The 25,085-nt window shown below is 37.2% G+C and overlaps 1 protein-coding gene across 1 annotated transcript in view; it reads right to left on the bottom strand.

The window, feature by feature from the left end:
* The window catches only part of LOC140147171 (uncharacterized), a 151,126-nt gene that overhangs the window by 38,555 nt on the left and 87,486 nt on the right, over positions 1-25,085 (bottom strand). The window contains exon 6 of the mRNA XM_072168951.1: positions 202-283. Within this exon, the coding sequence (XP_072025052.1) occupies positions 202-283 (82 nt within the window). The remainder of the gene's footprint in view (positions 1-201; positions 284-25,085) is intronic.

Raw genomic sequence — 25,085 nt, forward strand, 5'->3', positions numbered from 1 at the left:
CATCAAAGTAACTTTTCTGATATCATTTGATTATTTATATTATAAACTTGAAGATTCAAAACCTTTTTGGGTATGGAAAAAACTTTTGTAATAATTTGTGAAAAAAATTCTTTTACACATTGAAAAACATGTAAACAGGGTTGTAGCTAGCTGATATTGAAAGTTAGTATGAAAGTCTTACATCATGTAACATCCACTTACCCAGAAAAGTTAAGCATTCCTCTATTATTTCTGTTAGTAGGCGTTCCTGGATTAAAACCTACTGATGATTGATGATGGATATCTGCAAGAGAAAAAAAATTAAACAAACGTTAATAATATTAATTACAATATAATTGATAGTAAAATTAAAGATTTATCAGCACATTCACACTTACTCTAAATATGCTGGAATCTAAATTTTGGTGAATTTTAGGTCATCTGGTTAAACAAATTACAGATTGTCCTCATTATTTTTTAAATGTGGACTGATGTATTGATGGTTAAATCCACCCAACACTGACTTCATACTTCATTCATACATACTCGGCAGTTTCAATGAGGCACTAATTCTTATTCTTCTTCTTCTTCGGTTGAGTCGGCATACTCAATGCTGTATGTTCGCCAACTTTTCAAAGGTTTCAGAGGAATTGCATTGTCAGAGATAATAATTTACAATAATAGATTCCTGCCATCAAATGCATCTGTTTTTATTTCAATATACTTGATTTTATAACTATCTGGACATGGTGATATAAATACTAATGTCTCTTGTTGAGTCATCATCCTTTAATAAAACATAATTCATTCAAACAAAATATCAAGTTGTGTTTAACACATCTTGGCATATTTTTCTGATGAGTGGTACCTAAAGTGAGGCATGAGTGCTATAAATACACCAATTTGCTGGATATTTCAACAATAAAATCAAACACAGCCAATGTTAAAACAAGAGCACCAATGGTGCTGTAGCTCATTTTCCCTAATTAAATATGCAAATTAGCTAATTAATATGCTTAACATTTGAGTATTTTTTGTTTATATCAGTTACTTTGTACCAAGTTTTGAATTTCTATGATCTTCACACAAAAACCGATTACACCTGTCGCACCTTAATATAAAGCAGGGCCAAATTTTTGAGCTGCATAGTCAATAAGATAACAATAATGTTAATTGGACCACTAAGTACTTATCTTGGAGACAAACAACTGGGTGAGAAGGAAAACAAGAAACAATTATATTGAGGGTTTAGGACCATACACTGCAAACCCAAAGTGCCTATATTTCAGCAGATCCTCTAAAATTGGTTTGGCAGTAACATTACTAAATATAGGCACAAATTTAGACCACTATTTGGGGAGTATACAATCCAGAAGATCAGATTTCAAATGTAGTCTGATAAATAGACTCAAAATTAGACATAGTGTCTAATTTTGAGCCCAAAACAGCATAGGGTGCATTTTACACATGGGTGGTTCTGGAATAAGAAGCAAACATGGGTATCATTATGGGCTCTTATAAATCATTGCAAAGGAGCAATTTCCATGGATTTCAATGGTGATGTTATTAATAGTAATTTTAACAGTAATTTTACATAAAGTTGTACAACAATCAACATTGAATAATAGTTAGTGATCTTCAGAAAAAGTGTAAAACAAACCATTTGGGCTGGTAAATTGGGAGGGAGCTAGCAGACCATGAATGTTTAAAATGTTAACATAAAACGTCTTCTGTTATGATGTGAAGGGTTGATATGAAAACAGGGAAAATCTGTTCCAACTGACCAGCAGGGAACCAAAGGATAAGCAATTGATAAGATTATAAAAAATCAGGAAAATATGACACAACCTCCAATGGGGAATAACATAAACGTCATAAAAGTTAAAAACTCTTTTCTCCATCTTTTAACTTTGTTTATACATTTTGTGTTATTTCCCCATTGGAAATTGATGTTGTGTCATATTTTCCCTGTTTTTAATACTCATTCTTTCATTTCTCTTGACAATTTTTCATTTGCCCGCCCTATTCCTTTTAAAGGAATTTTTATTAATGCTATTTTCATTTACAGCCTATTATAGATCTGTAGTTACAGCCCTTTAAACATGAGTGTATTTTTTTTAAAATCAGATTGTATGATCATCTACTGTTTGGAATTGGGGTATTTGCTCCACACATAATTCCATTATCTCTGTTGCTCAGTCATTTTATTGATATTGATACAACAACTTGACCTAACAAGTAGGTGTTAATATGTTAAAAAGACACAGAGTCTGGACATTAATTTCTTCTATGCTAATAGTCAATTGATTAAATTTCCTTGCATTTCTGGTTTATATTTACAGTGTACATGATCTGTGCAAGACCAATTAAGCCATTACATGTTGTAGCATTTAATGTGTTAATTGAAAAACTAGAACCATTGTGGTGGATATATTATGCTATATTATCTTACACTTCCCATAATGCATTTCTTCCATTTCAATATTCTGTACTGATTTGCTATGTTGTGCCACGGTCTACAAAATATAGCTCAGTAAACAGAGCACATCCAGATCTTGCAAAATATGTTTAATTCTTGACTAGCGGCCCTTGTTCAGCCAGTCTATTCTCAAAATGAAAACATGAAAAATGAAAAAAATGAAACCTGTACAAAGTAGTGGGAGCATTTGTTGAAATGAGGGGATGTATTATGTTGCAAAGGATTCTGGGAAGGGTAAGATATTTTTCTGTGCATGCTTGCTATCCCTATGGGTTTTCTTGCCCTAAACCTCTGTGTACATAATCTCTTATACCCAAAATTGTAAAAACACATACAGATCTAGGGTTAAATGCAATAGCTGCCAGGTGCTTTATTTTAAGATTATGTACAATATAAAATGCAGAAATTGTCAAATATCTATAGGGTAGCTATTGCAGATAATGGCCTTCTCGATATCATTACAAGTTTTGCAACATATGTTTGCCTGGCCTAATTAAGTGTATTAGCTCTCATTTTATTTACTCAGTAGTTCTGAATATGCACAAATTGGGAGAATTTGAGACACTAGTTGCTCATGGCTCGTGCACAGAAGTAAGGGCCTATAGACAGCACAAGCCCAATTGGTGCTTTATTTATTGAAGGCAAAGCAACACTGAAAAGCAAACATTGTAGCCGCACTGAATCAGTAAAGTTCAACATCTCTTTTACAAAATCACCAGATCAAGGAGTTTGTACAGTGTTTGTAATATGAAAAGCACCACAAACAGTCTGCATAGGAGACTATTCCATGAAATTTGGTAAAAATTTTCGTAAGAAAAAACACCAAAAATGACACTTTCCGTCCGAATTTTCCTAGCTAAATAAGTAACAATCATGAACGATCATGCAAAGATCGCAGCCTCAAATTACCAGATCCATTGCTCAAGCGATGTAGCAAGAGAAAGAAAAAACATACAGAAATCTAGACTATGCCTATAGTGCATTGCGTTTACGCAATGAGCTAACAAGGTCTACGTTTTCAACAACAACACACTTTGTGAAACTATTTCCTTATCCAAGGATACTGAAAACCATTGTAAACTGACATCAGTACAAAATTGGGCTATTCCATTTAAAATCCACACTATCCCTGTGTTAGATTTTGGAAATATCTTCCACAGGGGGAGTATGAATTTCATATGGAATAAGCACATTAGGCTGCTCCATTTGAATTTCATACACCCTCTGAGGAAGATTCAACCTGAATCTTCCACTGAGGGAGGGTGAGTTTCAAATGGAACTGCTAATGTGTTAGTTCCATTTGAAGTTCATACTCCCCCTGTGGTCAATATCATCCACAGGGGTAGTGTGTATTTTAAATTGAATAGCCAAATATTATAAATTATACCATACTGCTTCAATCCAAGCATAATTCCAGCATCAACTTACACAACACTGCGCCTTTATTTAAAGTTTAATATGAAACTTTAGAAAATCCTAGGTCTAAAAGACATTTTGGAAATGCAGACTAACGGTTAAATAAGAGTGTGGGTTTGGTCTGGTGAAAAGGGGGGAAGGAAAAGCTTAGCACTAGCGGTGCACAAGACGTCAACCTTTGCAATGGACGCAGGGTTCTATAAATAACACGCAACATGATTAGTTTTGCTAAACCCCAGTTAGGGACGCACCATTAGACTTCAAGGTGTTTTTTTTCACATGGAAGTTTGTTTTTTTTTTGCTGCCAAAGGCGACAAGTTTTTAAAAAAAATTTTCATGCATTTATACAGTTTGGTGAGGAAAGGGTTTTTTTTTTTTTTTAGTGTTGGTAGGGAAAGTTTTTTTTTTTTGCTCATGTAGTGGGGGTAGTTTTTTTTTTTCAAAAACTTCCTCCCCACCCCCTTGAAGTCTAATGGTGCGTCCCTTAGCAGGTGTCTGTTGAATTCTATGGATGCAACAAATTTGTCTTCTGGAGTTCTGTATTCAAGGGTGAATGAAACACTTGCTGCAGTACATTGAAGCAAATTTAAAGCAGTCAAATTTTTTAAAGTAAATCCCTAAAGCCATTCTAATATGTGACCATCCAGCACAACTGAGCCCTGAAGTCGCCAATCATCATTTTTAGATATTCAACCAAAATATTCTACTTGAAATTAGCTTTAAAATGATGTATATCATGTCTATAGTACTTGACATTTAAGTAGTGAAAATCAATAAAACAGTCAATAAATCCTTTGTTTCCTGTTGTTTATTGTTAAGTTCAATGGAGCATATCTCAATAGTGGCACTGGCGACATCCGGGCTCAGTTGTGGTGGATGGTCACATATATTTCAGTTGGTTTAGTATCACATATCACACAAGGTATTTTCAAATACAAGTCATTTTTTCAACAACAATTAATTAGCAAAAGCTCACAGTTCAGCACCTTGATTTTTAACACATTTTGATGCGCCATTGTGAAATACCCATAATTAGTATTTGGGTGAATCTGTAGTCTCCAACAACATTTGCCTGATGTAATTATTTATAATATGACTTGTTTACAGTAAAGTCAATAAGAAGTTGCGATATACGGCAACTGTCATCATGGAAAAAGTCTTGGAACACTTAAGAAATGCCAACATCTTCAGGAGTTTTCCAAAGTAAAGTGTTCCAACATTGATTGATTTGGTGAGGTGACGTGTACATTATCAATGTTGTAGATGTGTAGACGTTCTGTTTATTCCTGCAATATACATGTACACCATTTCCATGATCATGAAAAAACTCAGAATTTAAACAAAGTTGTGCCCAGTGTTCCTAGAACTTTTTCCAAGATTGTAGGTTTTTTTTAAAACTTGTCTGCACTCAAAGTCTCAAACCATTTCAGATCATTATATCTCTGGAATCTGGATTATCAAGTAAAATGGTGTGAGCAAATTTCACATGAAACCCACTCAGAAGTACTTTTACAGGTTCTTCTTAGATGTTAAATTGACTCAAAGTAATCAATGGACCTTGGTAGATTAGGCCATACACTATAAAAGGAAGTTTTCAATAATGGAACACCCCTACCAATTGTACAAGTGACTATGAATTCTGTTGAATATAGGCCTATTAGAGTTGGAACACTTGTCATGACTAAGGTGTTTCAGGTCACCTACATGTACAGACCAGTATACTGTCAGCAGTTTCCTTCTTTTGATGCTCTATATATATTTCTTCTGACCCACTTTCATGACAAAACACATCTGCAACACTTCGATGTCTTGACCACCTAGAACTTGACCATGTGATGGACGCCTTTGTAAAACTGACCACAGCAGGTCACTGAACACCAAAACTAAGACAAAACTCTTCCTGCCAGTACCCAATTGGCAAAATTGTAGAATGTAATGTCACTTAGTTGTTGACTTTAAGTTTAGGGGCCTCTTTCAGGAACACTTCAAAGCAATGTAAAAGAACAAACACACAGCAAGTCTGCAACATCTACATTATGTTCCAGACAACATTTCAAGAACCACTCTCCCTTAATTAAGCAGTCTACAACCATTCTACATTTAACTATGCACACATTTTATACAGTGATGCAAAACACTAAAATGCCGCTTTTGTGTCACAAGTCAGATCTGCTTGCCTGGAAAAATGTGGAAGCCAGAAAGATCCTCCTGAGGCCATTTTTTGTATTTTAAGGGCAATTTTGGCACTTGGAAGGAAATTCTTATTCCCCAATTAAGAAATATGTAATGAATAAATGGGACATATTGATATTTTTATGAGAAATTTAGCTAAATTCCTGGGAAATGCCTGTATATCTGAAATTGGCTCTAGGTCATCTGGACAATGTACATTCTTCTTGTCACCATTTTTATCTATGCCCGTGGAACGGTGGCATAGATATTGTATTTGTTCTGTTTAGTCTTCTCCTTTTCCTTCTCCTCCTCCTCAAGACCACTTCTTTGCACCCCTCTAGCTCAGGAACTAAAGTAGCCCCTGGGCCCATACTTGGTACAATGATGGCCCATGACCCCTAGATACATCCGAGGGTATCCCCGACCCCAGAGGTCAAAGGTCATGGGCTACAGGGGGCAATATGTGTGTACGATCCGTCCAGAAATTATGTAACATAAAATGCATTAATATAAATTTATGTTGAAGTGAAGTCGCCGTAGCATTGTAACATAATTTAAAAATAAAAATAATATACACACCGCCAGCGTATAAATTGCACAGATTGCGATATTGTCTAGAATCACTGATGAGTTATTGCAGTAGGCCTACTGAATGACGACACATGTGAGTTGGTAATTTCTAATTCTAGGGCCAAGGGATCGGTAAGAAATGCTTCAAGGGTGGTGTGTAGAGATATATGCCATCGGTGAAATATGAGGCCGTGAAGAAAAATTTGCGTGGGGGATAGGCCTCGTCCATGAAGCGTGCCTCTCGTCAGCGCTTTGCCAGGGGTGGTCTTGAGTCGTCGGCGCCAACTGAAGGCAATTAGTGGACACTTATTACAATGTGATTGAAAACTATGTTACATAATATGAAGGCCCAATTGAAGCAGTTTGTAGTCCATTTCTCATAGTAGCGTAGGCTACCTTGACTTTTTGACGAGGGGGGGGGGGGAGTGAGAGGCAAAGAAAATTGCCTCATAGGCGCGGGTTTATTTCGCGCGAAGCGCCGCATAGAAATTTGCAATTTACACTATTTTTTATCCAAGGTGTTTATCAAAATCGTGGCCTATTTAAACAAAACATGACTAAAGAATTCCCTTTCTGTTGGGATCATAGGCCTACTGATAATATTTTTCGGCTTCGTCGTGTGTATAATCTGCGTCTTGTTCACTTCCATCAATCTTTATACTCAGGCTAGGCCTATCCCGGATAGTAGGCCTAGGCCTATCACAGTCTCCTGAAAGTTGGACGTCCTCCTCCGCGCGAGGCCTAGGTAGGCCTACCCTAAAATTTATATCGTGGTAATGATGCACAAAATTAAAATCTTTTAATTTTGTGTAATAATATATTGTAGGCCTATGATTTGGCGCCCAATTGGGCGCTTTTTTATTTAAGGTGCTATGAGGATAATACTTACATCAATTAAAGTTTATAAAAAGGGCTTCCACATGGTGGTCACCAACTTTTGGATTTGGCGCCCAATTGGGCGCTTTTTTATTTTAGGTGCTATGAGGATGATATTTATATCAATTAAAGTTTATAACAAGGGCTTTCACATGATGGTTACTAACTTTTGCATTTGGCGCCCAATTGGGCGTTTTTTTATTTTAGGTGCTATGATAATGATACTTAGGCCTATATCATTTAAAGCTTATACCAAGGGGTATAAGTTCTCGTTTTGTGAATAGGTGAAGGGGGGGTAGGTGTGGTCACGGGCATAGATATTCGTGTTTGGTCAAACACAACTGTGGTTTCTAGTTTATTTTCTGTCTGTTACCTATCCTGATGTTTGACCTACAATAATGACCTATTACACATGGAAGGATGGGTGCCTTCAACCCAAGCTGTATAAACAATGTGGTACACGATATGTAGGTCACTATGGACAGATTCACCGGTTACATAATGATGCATAATTAATGAGTTAATTTGCATAAAAGCTAATTAATTATGCATATTAGAAGGCAGCTAGGCTATATAATATATTAGAACATATTAGAAACACTTTGGCCAAGTTTCAAGGCAAAATAATGCAAAATAAAAGTACCCTGAATATATGTAGGCATTTATTTTTAGCAAACTTTTTGACAAAAATTACATATTAGTTCATATTAATGAGCTTTTCCACTCATTTTAGCTCATTAACTTTATTGATTATTGATAAAAACAACAAGATACAAATAAAATAGAAATTGATATATTTTGAAAACCATGTCTGATTTGCTTTATTTATGCTCTATTTAATTAATCTGTTTAAAACATGCATTGAGCCCTTCCAAAATGCGTAAAATACCACCTTAATGTGTTGCAACTATAATTCGGTGTAAGTAGCTATCATCCAGTTTACTGAACTGAATGGATAAAAACAAATCAAATTATTTTGAGTTGCAAATTTCAGTTCTAGTATTAAATCTAATTTAAAAAAATAAAGTCTAACCTACACACAGCATCTACTCATTTCATTTTAATTATAACGGAGATAGACCTACTGATTACAAAAGTCGAAAATAAGTCTGTGGTTTATTTAAAGATATTCTTGTGCCCTAAAATATCCCAAGATTATCTTTATCAATGATCCATAACCTTCAGAAACATAAAAAAATCATCATTCTACTAATTATTAATCCTACTTTCTCTTCATCAAAAACTTGGATACTCAAAAGAAACATCACATTCACTTGCCACTTTTGTGCCTATTTTTGCATTTTTCTCAAAAATTATAGCACATTGGTGACAAGTAAGATATGTATATTATTGGGGCAAGGACTATAACTACTGCACTGGAAATTTTATTTCAGCACAGACAACAGTTGTGGAGTTACAGTCAAAAATGAGGGAAAACCAATATTTGATCAATAAATCAATAACAACTTGCTTTGTGTGCTGAATTTTCAGTGCAGTAGTTGTAGTCCTTGCCCCTATAATATACATATCTTACCTGTCACCAATGCGCTATAATTTTTGAGAAAAATGCAAAAATAGGCACAAAATTGGCCAGGGGTGTAGTACCCCCTTAATGACTGATATTCATCTTCCCCACATCGCTATTTTTGCTAACATGAATAATCAAACAAAGTTTTCCTGGATTAAATTTAGCACAGTAACTTTTTCTTTATAACACTGATGGCCAATTCCATGCCAAAAGTGCCTTTTGTAACGTCCGTAACAAAATTTTGGAACATAATTGCTCAAAACAGCAGCATTTATTTCAAATTTGCTAATGATGCCTCCATAGATTGATGTCAGACCTACTTCAAGATAGTAAAAAATAGAAAAAAATCTGAGGAAGCACCTTGACAGTTTTTTTTCATTATGAAAAACGTTACGGACGTTACATTTGAGATAAAATGTAACGTCCGTAACACTAAATTAACAGTGTAGGACGATACAGGAGTATTAATTTCAAACTTGCTTTTCATGTTTACATAGATTGGAGTCAGGGCTTGCTCAATATAGTTAACAGAAAAAAATAAAACACAGAACTGAATGGAGATTTAAGGATATGTACCATCTGTCAAAATGGCAGGCACTTTCGCGTAACGTCCGTAACGCTCGTTTCTAATTTCTGTAGCTAATTAACTAAGAAAGCCAAAACAAAATTGCTTCATTATATTGAACATTAGAGTATGTACTAGTAGCATACAAAGAAATAAAGTGTTATCCTAACAGCAAACATGTGTGCTATTCACTTAAAAGTTGCAAGTTGCATGTATCTGTAACGTCCGTAACGGTGGAATTGGCCTGATGCAAATTTAAAGGCACATTCACAGGACACATTTACAGATTTTGTGAGGGGTGGTTGACTGAATTTTTGACTTCATGTGGTACATTCCTTTAATTTGACATTAAATACCAAATAAAAAAAGCAAGAACATGTTTATTGACTAGTCAGAAAGTTTTGTGAAAATAATTGGATCTGATCAGTTGCATCAGCTCTTTGCATGGTTCTCAAACTTGATGGTATCTTGATCTGCGATAGGGTTTGGGCTAAAATGTTGCTAATTGTTGCAAGCTCTTTATGATACAACAAAATAAAAGCTAACATTATTACCAGTAGTTACTTCAGTAACATGTATGAGTACAACATTGTTATCCCTGTAGCTAGGAGATTTTTAATGGCACTATACTATGATCAGTTCATAATAGGTGCAAATAATTTGATTTTTGTCACTGTGCGAGTCCCAATTTACCCCAACATAAATTCACAAAATTGCACGCCTAGGTGCTGTGCCCAGTTACATATGCCATTCTATATCAATCCACAATGTTATGAGCCCCAGCTATTACGAGCTGATCAGAGTATAGATGACTACATTGTATACATGTACAACCCTGGCAAGCTACAATGATGTTCCTCACTCTTTAAATTTTGTAGGGTCCCCATGAAACAATATTTGTGCACAAATTTTTCAAACTCAAAAATCTCTGAATATCCCTTTTATAACTTTTTCATGTCATGCTGGTTCACTGGTTCTTTGTCCATATATAAAATACTTCAAAGCATTCTAAGTGGTACACAGAATTTTAATAATAAACAGACACTATTAGGAAGGAAAACATCAGGAACAACTCATAAGGGTGTACCCCCTTGTAAACTCTCTCCCAGGGGTTATTAAGATCACCCTGGGGAAACCTGTGTCAAAGTACTCTCTTAAGGTGGCTACCTGTCATACATAGATCAAATTTACTCATAACTTGCGGATAGTTCTAATATAATACGCAAGAAATTAGTACAAGTTGATCGCTCGCTCATTTCACAAGTTTATGCATTTTGATTTTGAGCAGATGAGAGTTGCGACAGGTGTTGTACTGTAGTAGACCTTGAGATAATTGAGGGTTAGCTAAGGGGAGGATGAGTACTGTTGGTTGTCATGCATGTATGCAGAGTAAATTATTTATATTATGCATTGGTCATCATGGACGGATTATGCTTCAAAAAAAGTTTCTTGCAATTAAATGTGCACTGAGCCTTAAACCTAACCGTACCGGTGGTTTGTTTGCTATCGGAAGTTAAAGAACAAACAAGAAGTCACCTGGCACCCCCTGGATTCGAACCTTTGACCCCTCGCATGCCACGCACAAGATCACAGGCCTGTACCCATGGTGTTTTCGCTGGCCTGGCCAGCGATTCCCTGAGTACCGTATATGACTTGGGCTGATTGCATCAGCGCATCATGTGATATCCATGCACGCACAGTGCTTTACATAGAGAGCTTTAGTGAGATTCAGTTCGGTTATTAGGATTAAACATTAACCTATCAACCCACCAACCGCTTCAGCAATCTCAAGATCCTTGGTTTGACTCTGAAATGGTCACCGGGTCTTATTGCCTGTAAAATACCTATACCCATTCACTTGTGTTCAAATAAATTTCTTATATTTTGTTTTGCTTGCTGTCACATGTACTATATGTTATTAAACAAATTAATTTGTATTATATATCTGCACTAAAATTGACCTTGCTTCTGACTAATTTGTCTGCACTTTTTGTTTCTTTCTCACATCCGATAATCTTTTAATAGAAGCATTTTTTTATATTATCTAATGCATTTTTTTAGTTCGAAATTACTTGATGTACATACATGAGTGCATTTTTGATACTATCATCTACCTTAATAAAGCCTTTCCAGTGATCATATCTACCATTTCCAGCATCCGATGAAGTCTGTTTATGCGATGAGTATCTCCCTTATTTATATTACTTGCCTTGCCATTTCACGATGTTGCTATACATGCATATCACATAATCTTTAAATTATAGCAAAGAGCTTCAATATCATCACACTGAAATCTGAGCTTAATTATATATTTTGTAGTATGTGAATATGGCAAGCAATAGATATTTGCGTGGAGTTATTTAAAATTGCTCATGTACAAGACTTTGTAAGTGATGTTTGCTCCCCTTTCACATCAGGTCTCTAAGTAAAAGTGATATTTTAATGGGGGCTAATTAACCTTAACCGTACTTAACAACACAAAACCACAATTCACAAAGCGTAGGCACAGGCAGGTATCACACATGATGCGATTGCGTCATCATGCGAACAGTCATATGGTCACGGAAACTTGGCCGGGCAAGCTACACCCCCGAGGCGAGGTAGGTCCATGCACATGTCTGGCACTCGAAGGGTCAGGGTTCAAAACAGCACCCGAGTAAAAAAGTTTTCTTTTCTTCTTCTTTCTTTCTTTCTTCCTTCCTCCTTTCCTTCCCCTCGCCAAAAAGCAGCAAGGGTGTTATGGTAAATCAATTTTCTTCAGAAAAATAACCTCTGCCCATTGTGTGTTGCTCATTTTAGACTATTTTTGAAAATACAGCGGCAAATTGCCACATTGCCCCTATATTCTTTGAGCCCTGCCATTTCACAAATAATATGCAACCTACTACATCTATTAATGAATTCCTCTGTATGACCATTTCATACTTTAATTACAGGAACTGCTATTATAAGTACATGGTAATAACTGGTCTTGGCTACTGAACGGTGTTTTATGGCTCATACCAAAGTCATATAACCTATTAATACTGAGACAACAAGGTGAAAAGTGTTTCAGTGACAAATGCGATGAAAGAATGAAAACACCCATTCACTAGCAAGTCTGAACCAATGACGTCATTATATCGATGGGGAGTGACTTAGCCACATGAAGGGAAAGGGTGGAGGGGGATCTGGGTCAGTACCAGGGGCGGACTGGCCACTGTGGCATTGTGGCGATCGCCACATGGGCCGCTTGGTTCTGGGCCGCTCAGGGCCGGTTGCTCAAAAAGGAGCGAAAAAGAAAGAAAAAGGAAAAAAAGGAGAAATGGAGAAAAAAGAGAAAGAGAGAAAAGGAAAAAGAGGAGAAAGAAAGGGAAAATAGAAGAAAAGGGGAGAGAATGGGGAAGGAGTATCTTAAGACATAGGCCCTAGGGCCTGAGGCATAGGTCCGAGCCGAAGGCCTGAGACATAGGGCTTAAGGTATAGGCCCTAACACTAAGCTATTATAGGCCGGCCACTAGTACCTACACCGCACACCGACATCGCCTGGCTAATAATTATTTGGTGCAGCAGTGACATTAAAATGAATACAGGGGAGCGATACACGTGAATTGCTATGCACGATTTTGATATCAGACGAAAATCTTCGGATACTGAGTTAGAAAATGATGAATATCTCCATAAATGAATTTTCTCAAGAAACCAGATGTGGTCTCATACACTTGAAAATACGTGTTGAACAGATATTATAGTCGTTAGCGTGCGCTTTGAAAATTGGCCGTGCGCTTTGAACTCAAAATTTGACCAAGACTCTCAATTTTATATTATGCGTTGGTCTTGTATGGACTACAGCGCCAGCAGCAGGCTATAGCGGCACTCGCTCAAGTGGAGAGAGTATAACCATTGACCGCAATGTCGTATACAAGCTTGCTCACAGAGCGAGAAATCAATTACCCGTCTATGTCAGTAGCCTTAGGTCACTTCGCTAATAATATGCATCTCATAAGGTCCGAATAAAATGGTCATGGGTGGCTGTGGCACAGTGTCATCGACCCTATATCTTCATGGCAGGAATAGCCATGGTAGGCTGAATCCACAGCCACGATTAGCCATTTGGTTCAAACCTTTAAAGCTCTTTAAAACTAATAATTAGTCGAGGGACATAACTAAGGCTACTCACAACGAGCCGGGTAATCGATCTTGGTTGTGCGTGAATAAGCTTGTATACCCCATTGAGGTCAATGGTCATCGACTTTTATACTGCCTACAGTGAGTGCAGCTGTACTACACGCTGCACGCTGTAGTCCATAGAGGACCAACGCAATATAAAATGGTCAAATTTTGAGTTCAAAGCGCACGGCCAATTTTCAAAGCGCATTCTAGCGACTATCATATCTGTTCAACACGTATTTTCAAGTGTATGAGACCACATCTGGTTTCTTGAGAAAAATTCATTTGCGGGAGATATTCATCAATTTCTAACCCAGTATCGGAAGATTTTCGTCTGATATCAAAATCGTGCATAGCAATTCACGTGTATCGATCCCGTGTATTCATTTTAGTGTCTCTGCTCCACCAAATAATTATTAGCCAGGCGGTGTCGGTGTGTGTGGATTCAACCTACCATGGCGATTTCTACTATGAAGATATCGGGGCGATGTCACTGTGCACCGTCGCGGCATCACCTATACAAAATAATGGCCTTTTGAATCAATTCTCTAGCAAGTAAACACAGCAAAAGGCCAATACTCTAGATGCCATACAGTAAAATTTTTAAATTTTAAGCCAACAGCAAAATATTGGGCTGGCTGTCAATGGAATATTGGTATTTCATTGCGCCTGCGGAATGAGGCTAGGGCCGGTATGGGCATTTGGTATTAGGCAGACATAGGAGAAAGAAACTTAGAGAAGAAAGGAGGGGATCATTGAGGGGATGAGTAATATAAGGGACTACACAGTGTGCCCGCTTTTTGTCTGCATAGTGATAGGGCTTAAGGCCTGTATAAATAGGGGCTGATAGGCCTACAGGCACTCGACTTTCGAAATGACTGGGATGTGCGGACATGGGACACCAGTTTGAAACTATACATGCTATAGGGGTCTTTTGGTGAGAGCTTCGACGCCATATAACCAAGGGGGTCATTCAGTAAGGAGGCCTCAAAAGGGGGTTCTTTCAGTGAGACTGGGACAAAACTTGGGTCAAAATATAAAAGTTGACAAATTTTTGATAATTGTTTTTCAAAAGTCATCAAAATGGGATTTTTTTTTGAGAAACAACGGTGAAAGACTACCAGAAATTTATCAAAAATTCTTTACAAAGGGGTGTCTTTTTGTGACAGGAAAAGAAAAAATAAGGGTCATCGAGTGAGGAGTTCAGTAATTCAGTAAAATAAAAAATAAAAAAGTGAAAAATAAAAAAGTGGTCATTGAGTGAGAGGGAGTTGAAAAATGGGGGTTAATGTGGGTTGTGGCTGCACTACACGCACATCGCTTCACTCATTTTTAGTGAGTGCCCCCCTCCAGGCCTTTGGCCCTTTGGACCACCATCAGCTATCAAAACTAGCACGGCTAGACCATCATTCGAAAACCTCTGGGCTGGGGTGCTCCTTGTAATGCAGGGATTACATTACATAATACTTACAGCCACCATAGACCCTAGAATCATTTCTAGGGTCTATGCAGCCACATTACTCAGTTCAATACTCAAACCAATTTCTTTCCCTTTTGATGTTTCAACTCATAGGCGTAGATCCCGGGGGATGGGGGATAAATAAAGATGTAGGCCTAATTCTATTATGTGCAAATGAGTCCAAACATAAAACATGCACACTACTTACAAATTGAATAACTGTTGGTTTGATCTTGATTATTGCAAGTGAGTGACAATTGATAAACTTATTTCAAGTCTGTACAAATGGAATTTGGCTTCAGAAATCGTTTTCAAATCCGGGCTCCCTGACCCCCTAGAATAGCTAAAACCCTTAGTTGTCCGGGGGCTTCGCCCCCTGGCCCCCCACCAGCGGCTTTGCCCCTGGACCCTACCAGCGGCCCTTACGCGGGCCCCTGGACCCCATGCGCTAGTCGCTACGCTCGCTTCGCTCGCTGCGCTCTATTTGTGTAATAGGACCGGTCTTCATAAATTTGCCACGGCCGCTAAAAACCACCAGTCCGCCCCTGGTCAGTACTGAATTTGCGTTTTGATTTTTTTTTAAATTGTTGATAAAAACACAAAGAATCAGTGGTTTTGAGCCAAAATTGATTAATTTTGGTTGAATAATTTTAGAAATTATGTTTGCAAAATTGTTTCAGCTTTTGGTGACATTTTAGGGTAATTTTAGCCTCCAGAAAAAAGGGGGAAAAAACAGAAGAAAAAAAATACCCGACCGACCGCCTACTTGAAAGGATCGTTTGCTCGTAGAACAGGTTTTCTCATCGCCTAATTGAAAAGTTCTCAAAAATGCTTTCTTCCTCCTTAACTTTACATGATGGTATATTATGTTGACAGAGGCAGAAATGTTTCTGCTTCCATTTACAGGGGAAAGGGTGGAAAGCACCATTTTGGCATGGTAGGTAATAATTGATGTGTTCTACATTTAATGTCACTTTGCTCTATAGTTTGTAAACTGATGGAAGCTGAAGTCCTTCAGCTTGCTATGCCCCACTTACACAGAGCCTGAAGTTGACTTCAGTCGAAATTAAACTTGACTTAATTTGCACGTAAACAGGGTCATCGTGTATTGAAGCTTCAGAAGTCGACTTCCAATGATGACCCAGAGCAACTTTTATTGAACTTCAAATTGCAGATTTTGCAGTGTAAACGAACACCCAGTTAATTTCATGATGATGGTTAATATTGAAGAATGACATATAAAAGTCAAATTCACATTTAGTCGACTACCATTCTTGGCTTGATGTACATGGAGTAAATACAATTAGATTCTATGTTGCAATTGAAGTCGTCTTCTCTGTGTAAATAGAGTCTATTTCTTGTCCACACTTATTGACACATCATGCAATGACTACTCAAGCCCTTCGGAAACCCTTACCGCTTAGAATTACAAAATCATTGGTGACAGGAGCTTCTGTTTTCGAATAAATGATAAACATAACGACAAAGGTAAAGAAAAGGATTGCAAAATTGGCTTGTTTATAAGTTATAGTCAGACGTACTAGACAAAATCCTTATTCGTGGTAAATATGCTATTTTAGGAAATAAGGCATGACAATTAGGTACCTGTGAGTACACAAGACCCCCTTTTTTGATAGTTTTAATTGACGTGATGCAATCAATGAGATGAAAAGCCCTTCCTTTACTACGTTAAGTGGTCAGGAATCCCTTGCATGATATCATGGTGACCATTCTGGTAAAATCTGCCTCCCAGGCTAGTTGAATCAGAAAATTATGCAAATACGGGTGTCGAAATGGCCTATTTTCAACGTCTCCGAAAAGGTTTTCTATGCCCTCTACCCCCCCCCTTTTCCGTTTTTGTTGATGTTTGTTTTGTTTTGTTTTTTTGAAGGGAGGGGGAGGGCCTAGCTCCATTGCATCCCCCTGGCTAATTGAATATTGAACGAGAGTGCTCCGGCTCTTAATCTCAAGAAAAAAAATTATTTCAATAACCAAACAGGTTATGCAAAATGCCATTGAAACTGCCACACTGTACTAACAGGATTTCCTGGGTATTTTACAAGGGACAGTCTTTAATACGTATCACTAATTGGTAAACATGTAACGCTCAAACCAAGTCAGGTCGCAAAATTAAATTAATTCCCAAGAATTCTGGCTTCTTTCATCTTGACATTTCCTGTCAGATTTTAAGGCTAACACTGTTGAGTAGATTGCGGGACAGTGCCTTGCTAAATGCCTGCAGTAATAATAATAATAATAATAATAACACAGACTTATATAACGCATCAAGCAAAGGCATCTGTGCGCTTTACAGCAGTACTCCAAACGTACACAAATTCTAGAAATATGAAGACATTGTATTATAATGGAATATGACACAATTTGAAATGACGACAACATTCCCATTTAGCTGTCAGTTCCAGAAACCCAAAACAATACCATCAATGCAAACCATGTACGCACGCAAGCAAGCACACAACCAGATGTACACAAAAAGTCACGCACACATACCCTTTACCCAGGGACCAATTAATCCCAATGATATCATTTTTTGGCAGTTTATCACTTCGGAACATACACATTTATACAACATAGGAATGACTCAAATGTATATTTTTATACTTGGGTTTCATAAAATTCAGCAAGAGATGTCACTTTTAACCAATTGAATTTTTCTAAAAATGATAAGAGGCAATAACTTGTGAGTGTTACTGATAAATGCAAGTCACTTGTGATTTTTAAAACCCCTGAGAACATCTGCCTTTCCTTTCTTACAGCCTTTCTGATTGGCTAATTATGAGATACAATCATCTGAGCGACGAATTTTAAAATACAGCTTCTAGAATATTTAGACTCTTCAGATCTACCACCATTCTAATGTTGCTGATTGGCTCAAAAAATTATAATAAATTTCTTCTATGTAACCAATCAGCAGGTAGTACCCATGGAGTTAAGCCTCTTCAGTCTTACCACCATGTCATACCATGTTGCTGATTGGCTCAATAAATCATAACAGTCTGCTTGTAACCAATCAGCAGGCAGTACTCATGGGGTTGATAAACTCACTAGTGTAAGTAATTGTTTCCGTGGGGAGGTGAAGAATTCGCTCGTACGATGCTAACATCACCTCATACACAGGTATGATTTATATGCTCTTGATGGGTCATAAGCTGAGAAAACATACTGATATTTCTTCCTTTCAATTTTTCCTTCAATAATGATTCCTAGTTTGATAAGATATAGCCCTATCTGTATGAAGCCATAATTTTTGACAGCATATATACGTGACATCATTTTAGGGAATTCATAAGTAGCAATGAGTTATATCTAGAATTGAAATTTTTTTAATCAATCAATATCTATATATATATGAAGTTCGCTGCTTTCTGTTCAATTTATAAACTTCTGCTGATGCAAACATAACAGTAATCCATAATTTGATTTACAAGTAGTACAGAGTGTATCAAAATGATTGGTACCCATTAGTATTGAAGTTTATTGACAAGCCTCTGCTTACAACAAATGCAACACCAGATCCTATTTAAATGATCACATTTTATAACCTTTTATAACAGTTATCTACAAATTAGGTACATCTTATGTTGCATTTTAATGCGGCAGTCATGTCCAAAATCACTGGAAACTGATGCGTACCAATCATTTTGATACACCCTGTATTGAGTTGCACATTTGAAAAAAAAAAAGCAATGCAGAGCTGCCAACATTTGAATCTTGAAAAAAGGGAGATTTCCTGTTGCAATCAGGGAGATTTGTCAAAATGTGTACATCTTAATGGACGAAACCATTTCCTTTCAGGGATTGCTCACGGAAATTTGAAAATGCCACAAAATAGTGAAAAACTGCGTAAAATTTCTAACTTTTGTGTGAAAAACAAAGAAAAGTGATTATTTAGCAGTAATCAACCGTTAAACAATCCATTCTAGCATTAATTCTAGGCCTACGATGGCAATGTTGAGGGGTTACTACAGTAAACAGAGCACAACATACACTTTTAAAACATGTTTGTTTTCACTTTTCAGTGCTTTATATTAGAAAACGGAAAATCACAGAATCGTCCAATTTGTAACACGGAATTTAAATTTTATAACACGGAAAAAACGTGGCTTTAATCATAGCTACCCCAGCAGGTATGGCGTTGATAATCAACAAAATACTACCACAATCAAGCTGGTATTACCCGTTTGTAGAATCAAGTCAGAGCACAATCTGAACCAAGCCCTTAAAGACTGATGCTTATCTTCATCAAGTATTCATACACTTTAATATCTGCCCATGAGCTACCTACGATACCCATCAAATTAATGCTATTACCCACCTAATGTATGAAAGTCGTTCGCATCAACCATTCATCACATCACAAAAGTGCGGGGCTTGACTTGCCCATTGTCAATTGAGAGTTGTAAATACATAACAGGCAAGTTGTAACAGGGCTGGTACTTGCCCTGGTGTCAAGTTGTAAATTTAAACTTAGAAGCACTAAAAATATTTGGAGCTGTTTCTGACCCTAACAACATTCTGGAAATAAAATTTTACATGATGAATTGAACTTAAAAGAAGCACTAGGTATATCTGGGCAAGTTGAAACATTGGTGGGCCCATTTTAAACCAAAGTAGCTGGTGTTTGATCAAGAGCAATCATGGTAAAAACTCGACATCAGTACACAGGTACATTGTACACACACTAACATTCTATTACTAGAAAAACCATTCAACATATTCAATGGGCCGACGCAAAGAAATTACCGTCAAAATGTGAAATACTATTAGTATTACTAGTAAGGGAAGTAGTGCATAAAACACTTTCTTATCACTCTATCTCAAGTTTTTTCTTAGCCCACAGCAGTTTAATTATATACAAAAACTAAACAGAAATAACATCCCGAGTTGTTTAATAATGACAGGAGGACTGATATTAAGTAGGATCCTATATCGCAAGATTCACTGGAATATTTAAGGCAAAAATACCCTTTATCAGGGTGAGTGTGCAAAATTACAACATATTTTATACATTACTAGCTTCTCACACAGGAAATCTATATTTAAGGGCATGAATGATATAGTAACATCCCCAATGTTGTCTGGGCATAGATTCCAAATCGCGGCCTTTCACACCTAGTGCTAGAGCAGGAGTCAGTAAACCTTTTTGAAGCACAGTGTCAAATTTCAAAATCTATCCTGTGGTGCAAGCCAGGGCAACTTGACTAACGTGTTAGGTCTAAGACCTGTTTAAGGGTCCCTTGTAGGGCATAGGAACAAACAGGGTCTAATTATGTTCTGGCTCACCAGCTTTATTTTGTAAACTTTCAGAGGGGTGGGAGAGGGAAAATGTTGAATTTATTTGCGCATAAATGAAGGTCAAATTTGGTTTTAAACTAGCCTAAACTATGATAACAGGTAGGTCGAGCTGGTAATGAATTGAAGTCTGTATGTTTGTTTCTAGAGACAACCTGCATGCCACGAAAACATACATACCAGAATCTTGTTGGGGGTCTATCTTGACATCCAGGACTGAGCAGGGTTGCAGAAGCATAGCATAAATTTGGAAGCTTTCATCATAGCGACATAAAAACTAGGGGGAGAAGATCATATCTCAGACTTCACATTCTTATTTATAATGTACAAGACACAACAGGAAAATGCCGACTGAGTTTAATAAGATGCTACCAACGTTACAATATGTTGCAGTATCGACCTTTATATGATTCAGAAAACATTTTTGACAACACTAGCCTTGCGGCGTTGTTTCCAACTGAGACATGTCACAGTCAGGTAAAGTAAAGACAGACTGATGAGGGGAAGTCGTTTGACAGACAGCCTCAGGCATTTCTTGCGAGTACCTGAGGGTACTACTAAATGTTAAGAACTCCTCTCTTTTAAGAAACAAGACAGATTTCTGATGGTAGATGGTTAACAAAATGCAGGTACAGCATGATCAACATCAGGGTACGGATCTATGAAACAGACTCTCTTCAAAACATGGAACAAGTGCACTAGATTTGAATGTGTATGGGATAAATAGTTTGTACCAGCATGCATCAAAGTCACATACTAGATGCACACATCTCTTAAGGTTATTAATTATTTTTAACTATAGAGTATATGCAATAAACCCAAGCGGAACGAGAGTTGCTAAGTAACCGCTAACCGAACCATAAACACATGCATGATCAGAGAGCGAGTCTTCAATTTCCCCATAGCTTCCCACGTTGTACACCACGTCAGTCGAATTTGGCGGTGTTCGTTTGTTTGTCCTCCAAGTTATAGCATTGTTCACTTTGTGTTGAACATTGTAAGTGGGCCTCACTAATGACATAAAGGTTACTGTTATATCATGTCAAGAGGCCACTTTCATGAATAAGCTAAAGCAGGGGTCGAAATAAGCGATAGCCCGATAGCCATGGCTATTAGGTTTTCTGTCGGGCTATTGGGTTTTATCTCCATGTAGCCCGTCAATACAGGGGTTTTCATCTTGGCATGAAAAATGAAAACATGTGAAAGAAAAATAAAAGCTTCGATCTCTAATATTTACGGCCTGTCCAGAAATTATGTAACATAAAATGCAATGTAACAACATTTGTTGAAGTGAAGTCACCGTAGCATTGTAACATAATTTAAAAATAGAAATAAAATACACTCCGCCGACATAATTACACAGATTGCGATATTGTCTAGAACCACTGCTGCTAAGTTATTGCAGTGCTGAATGATGACACGTACATGAGTTGGAAAATTTTCTAATTCTAGGGATCGGAAAGAAATGCTTTGTGGGTGGTGTGTAGAGATATGCCATCGGTGAAATACGACACAATGATCGGCCGTAGAAGAAAAAAAATGACAAAAAGTTACCCTTGAATTATGTTTTATAGTCATCATACTCCGGTAATTCAATAAATATCATAATATTTGGCCTAAACTTGAACTCATTTGCAATGAAATGTCATTTTTTATTGAGAAATGCATGGGTTCCATGTGGTGTCAATGGTGTTGAATTCTGCACTTTGCGAAGTTTACTGCATTTTGTGGAATTCGCTAACTTTTATGGCATAAAGCAACACATTTATAGTAAGTAAACTGCTTGGGAACTTTCTTAAAAAGTGAGATAGTTGGGTTACAGGCGAGAATCGTGGCGTGAAAAGCGAGATCACATTTTTTGCCGGGCTTTAACTATTTATACCATGAATCTATACCGGTAACACATCATTGACATTGTAACCAAAATCACAAAATCTGATACCAATTAATTAAAACGGTACATTCAATACTTGACACATTCAAGATTAAGAACCCTTCATTTTAGGATTTGGCGCATATTTTTAACATTTTCAGGGGTTCAGGGTTCTGAGAACCCCTGGTTTTAAAGCCTAGTGCTACCCCTGATTATCAGGCATGAGAATTTTCAGTTTAAAAACTGAATTCAGTTTTTTTTATAGTCAAAATTTCCGCAACTTTATTTAATTTCAGCCTGTTTTTTGGTACTTTTTGCCCAATTTCACGCGCATTTTCAGTTTTCAGGTTTTTTTAGGAAAGTGCAGTCTCATGCCTGGATTATGGAGGGTAAGGGTTACTCACTAATAACTGAATATTTGAACAAACGATTGGTTTGAATTGTGCGAAAACAATGTCTTTTTCAGGGCTATTGAATTTCCTTCAGGGCTATCAGAAAAAATGGCTAGATAGCCCGGATGGCTATCAGGAAATGGTCCCTTATTTCTACCCCTGAAACAGCCTATGTGGAGGAATTGTATGCATGAGCAATCACACCAATGACGTAGTAATGAATACCCTCTATTGTGATTTGGTAGTTCACAGCATCTTACGAATGGTAGTGAGCTTTGGCAAAAACTGCATTGCTTAATTCATAGCGAGTGTGTAGAAGAATTCAAATATCACAGATGTACTTTTATAGGTGCTGTGGTTCTTGAGTTACATTGTAAAGAGGGCTGAAACAACAACACTTTTGTAAAACGAACATAACTCATTAACAACAATAAATTAAGCAAGTTTGCAAAGTATACGATTTGTAGAATGAACTTTTGCAAAACATCAGCCTGTGTTAATTTTCAATAATATATTGATCTAGATAACGGAAATCAATTTTTAGGTTGCTTCCACCAACAATATCTCGTCTACCCTTAAGGGTTTATCTTATCCATTCAATTGATGAAACAAAGAATTACAGGTACAGGTGCACTATTAACGGTCGAGGCAGCACATACCGACTGCTCAGTTCCAGAAGTGGGTAAGTGCACTAGCTGCCCTGTGAACATTTAGTTATTTACACACAGTATATTGTACTCATCTACACATGGCTGCTACACATGGCAGCTATTGCACTTGCCCACTTCTGGCATTGAGCAGTCGATACATATAGAAACTTGCCGATGGATTATTTGCACTTTGGTCCATAATCAGAGACATCTGATTGTATCAATTTTACAATGTTTCAAAAACAATGGAAAGTCGTTCATACTCCAGCTATTGACTTAAAATTCTGTATCCCATGAAAAGCTGATTTACTAGGTTTGGGCATCTATATAGTATGCACAGAAGGTTGCCGGTTTATATCCTGTATCAGTGCATTCTCAGATATCTTCATCTGGAGTTTTGTGCCACCATATATTTTTAGTCATAATTTCAACAGATTAAATGGGCTAACTGTTCTTTTCTCTTTCAAAAGAAAGATGATCATATTTCAGACTTCACCGCCTTATAAAGTACAAGGTAAACAGGAAAGTGCCAAAGGAGTTTAATAAGACAATAACAATGTTACAACTTGTTGCAGCATCAAAGGTATGATTCAGAAAATATTTTGACAACACTATAGCCTTGAGATGTTGTTTCCACCTGTGGCATGTCACCATCAGGTAAAGCAAAGTCCAACTGATGAGGGGAAGTAGTCTGACAACAACTTGAGACATGAAAGACTTACCATTTAATGCATACCCTATACCCTTGCTGAAAGATAACGGTACTGTTTAAAGCAGCAATGTGAATTCTGCTTTGGTTGTGTGTTGTATTTAAGCACAAGAATGGGTAACTGTTAAAAGTCTGAAAATAGGCTGAGGCGCTTGGTGGGGAGGTTTATGGGCATTTTTTAATGTGTAAGCCAATTTGGGGCCATTTCCTGTCACCGTTATCAGCTTGACTCAAAACAATTTCTTTCATTCAAAAGATTCAACTGACGAGTTGTGGGAGTTTAACATATGTTGAGAACCAGACTTGGTTCAAACCTCACTCTGTTTGTTAAAGACTTGGGCTAAACTCAGTCTGTTGGATTCAAAGTTGGTTTGGAGTCATAACTCATCTGGACTCTGCCTTTAACTCCTACAACGTGAACTCCCAACGCTTTTTGAAAGTACACCTAACCTATACCAACCAAGAGTCTAAGGACTCACTCACCTCATGGTTACCCTAAACCTATCCATCTTCAAATAGATAGCTGATGACTTAAAATGATCAAGGTACACTCCAAGGAAATGGTTGCACTATGCCTAATTACAAGTATCACATAATTAATATTTGGACATTAATCACTATACTTCTTATTTATTGCAAAACCTTATATCTTAGCTTGACAGATTATCTGTGCCAACCAACCAAGCCGTAAGTGTATATTGGATCTCAATCACTCATCCTATTGCAAACCTACTCTCTACCATGGTTAACTTACAGCATCTACTCAGAAACATGTGTCTGAAAATCCCTAAATTAACTACAATCACTCATCTCATCAACCCAGGTAGTGATATTTGTGTCTTCTCCCTTATTAGGAACATCTATCGGCAATATATCATGTCTACGTCACCCTGCATCCACAGCGCATCTCATAATAGGTGTTGGTTGGTTGTCTGTGCCTAACAATCTATGTGTC

This window comes from Amphiura filiformis, chromosome 3 (assembly GCF_039555335.1).
Source record: "Amphiura filiformis chromosome 3, Afil_fr2py, whole genome shotgun sequence".
NCBI classification, from domain to species: Eukaryota; Metazoa; Echinodermata; class Ophiuroidea; order Amphilepidida; family Amphiuridae; genus Amphiura; species Amphiura filiformis.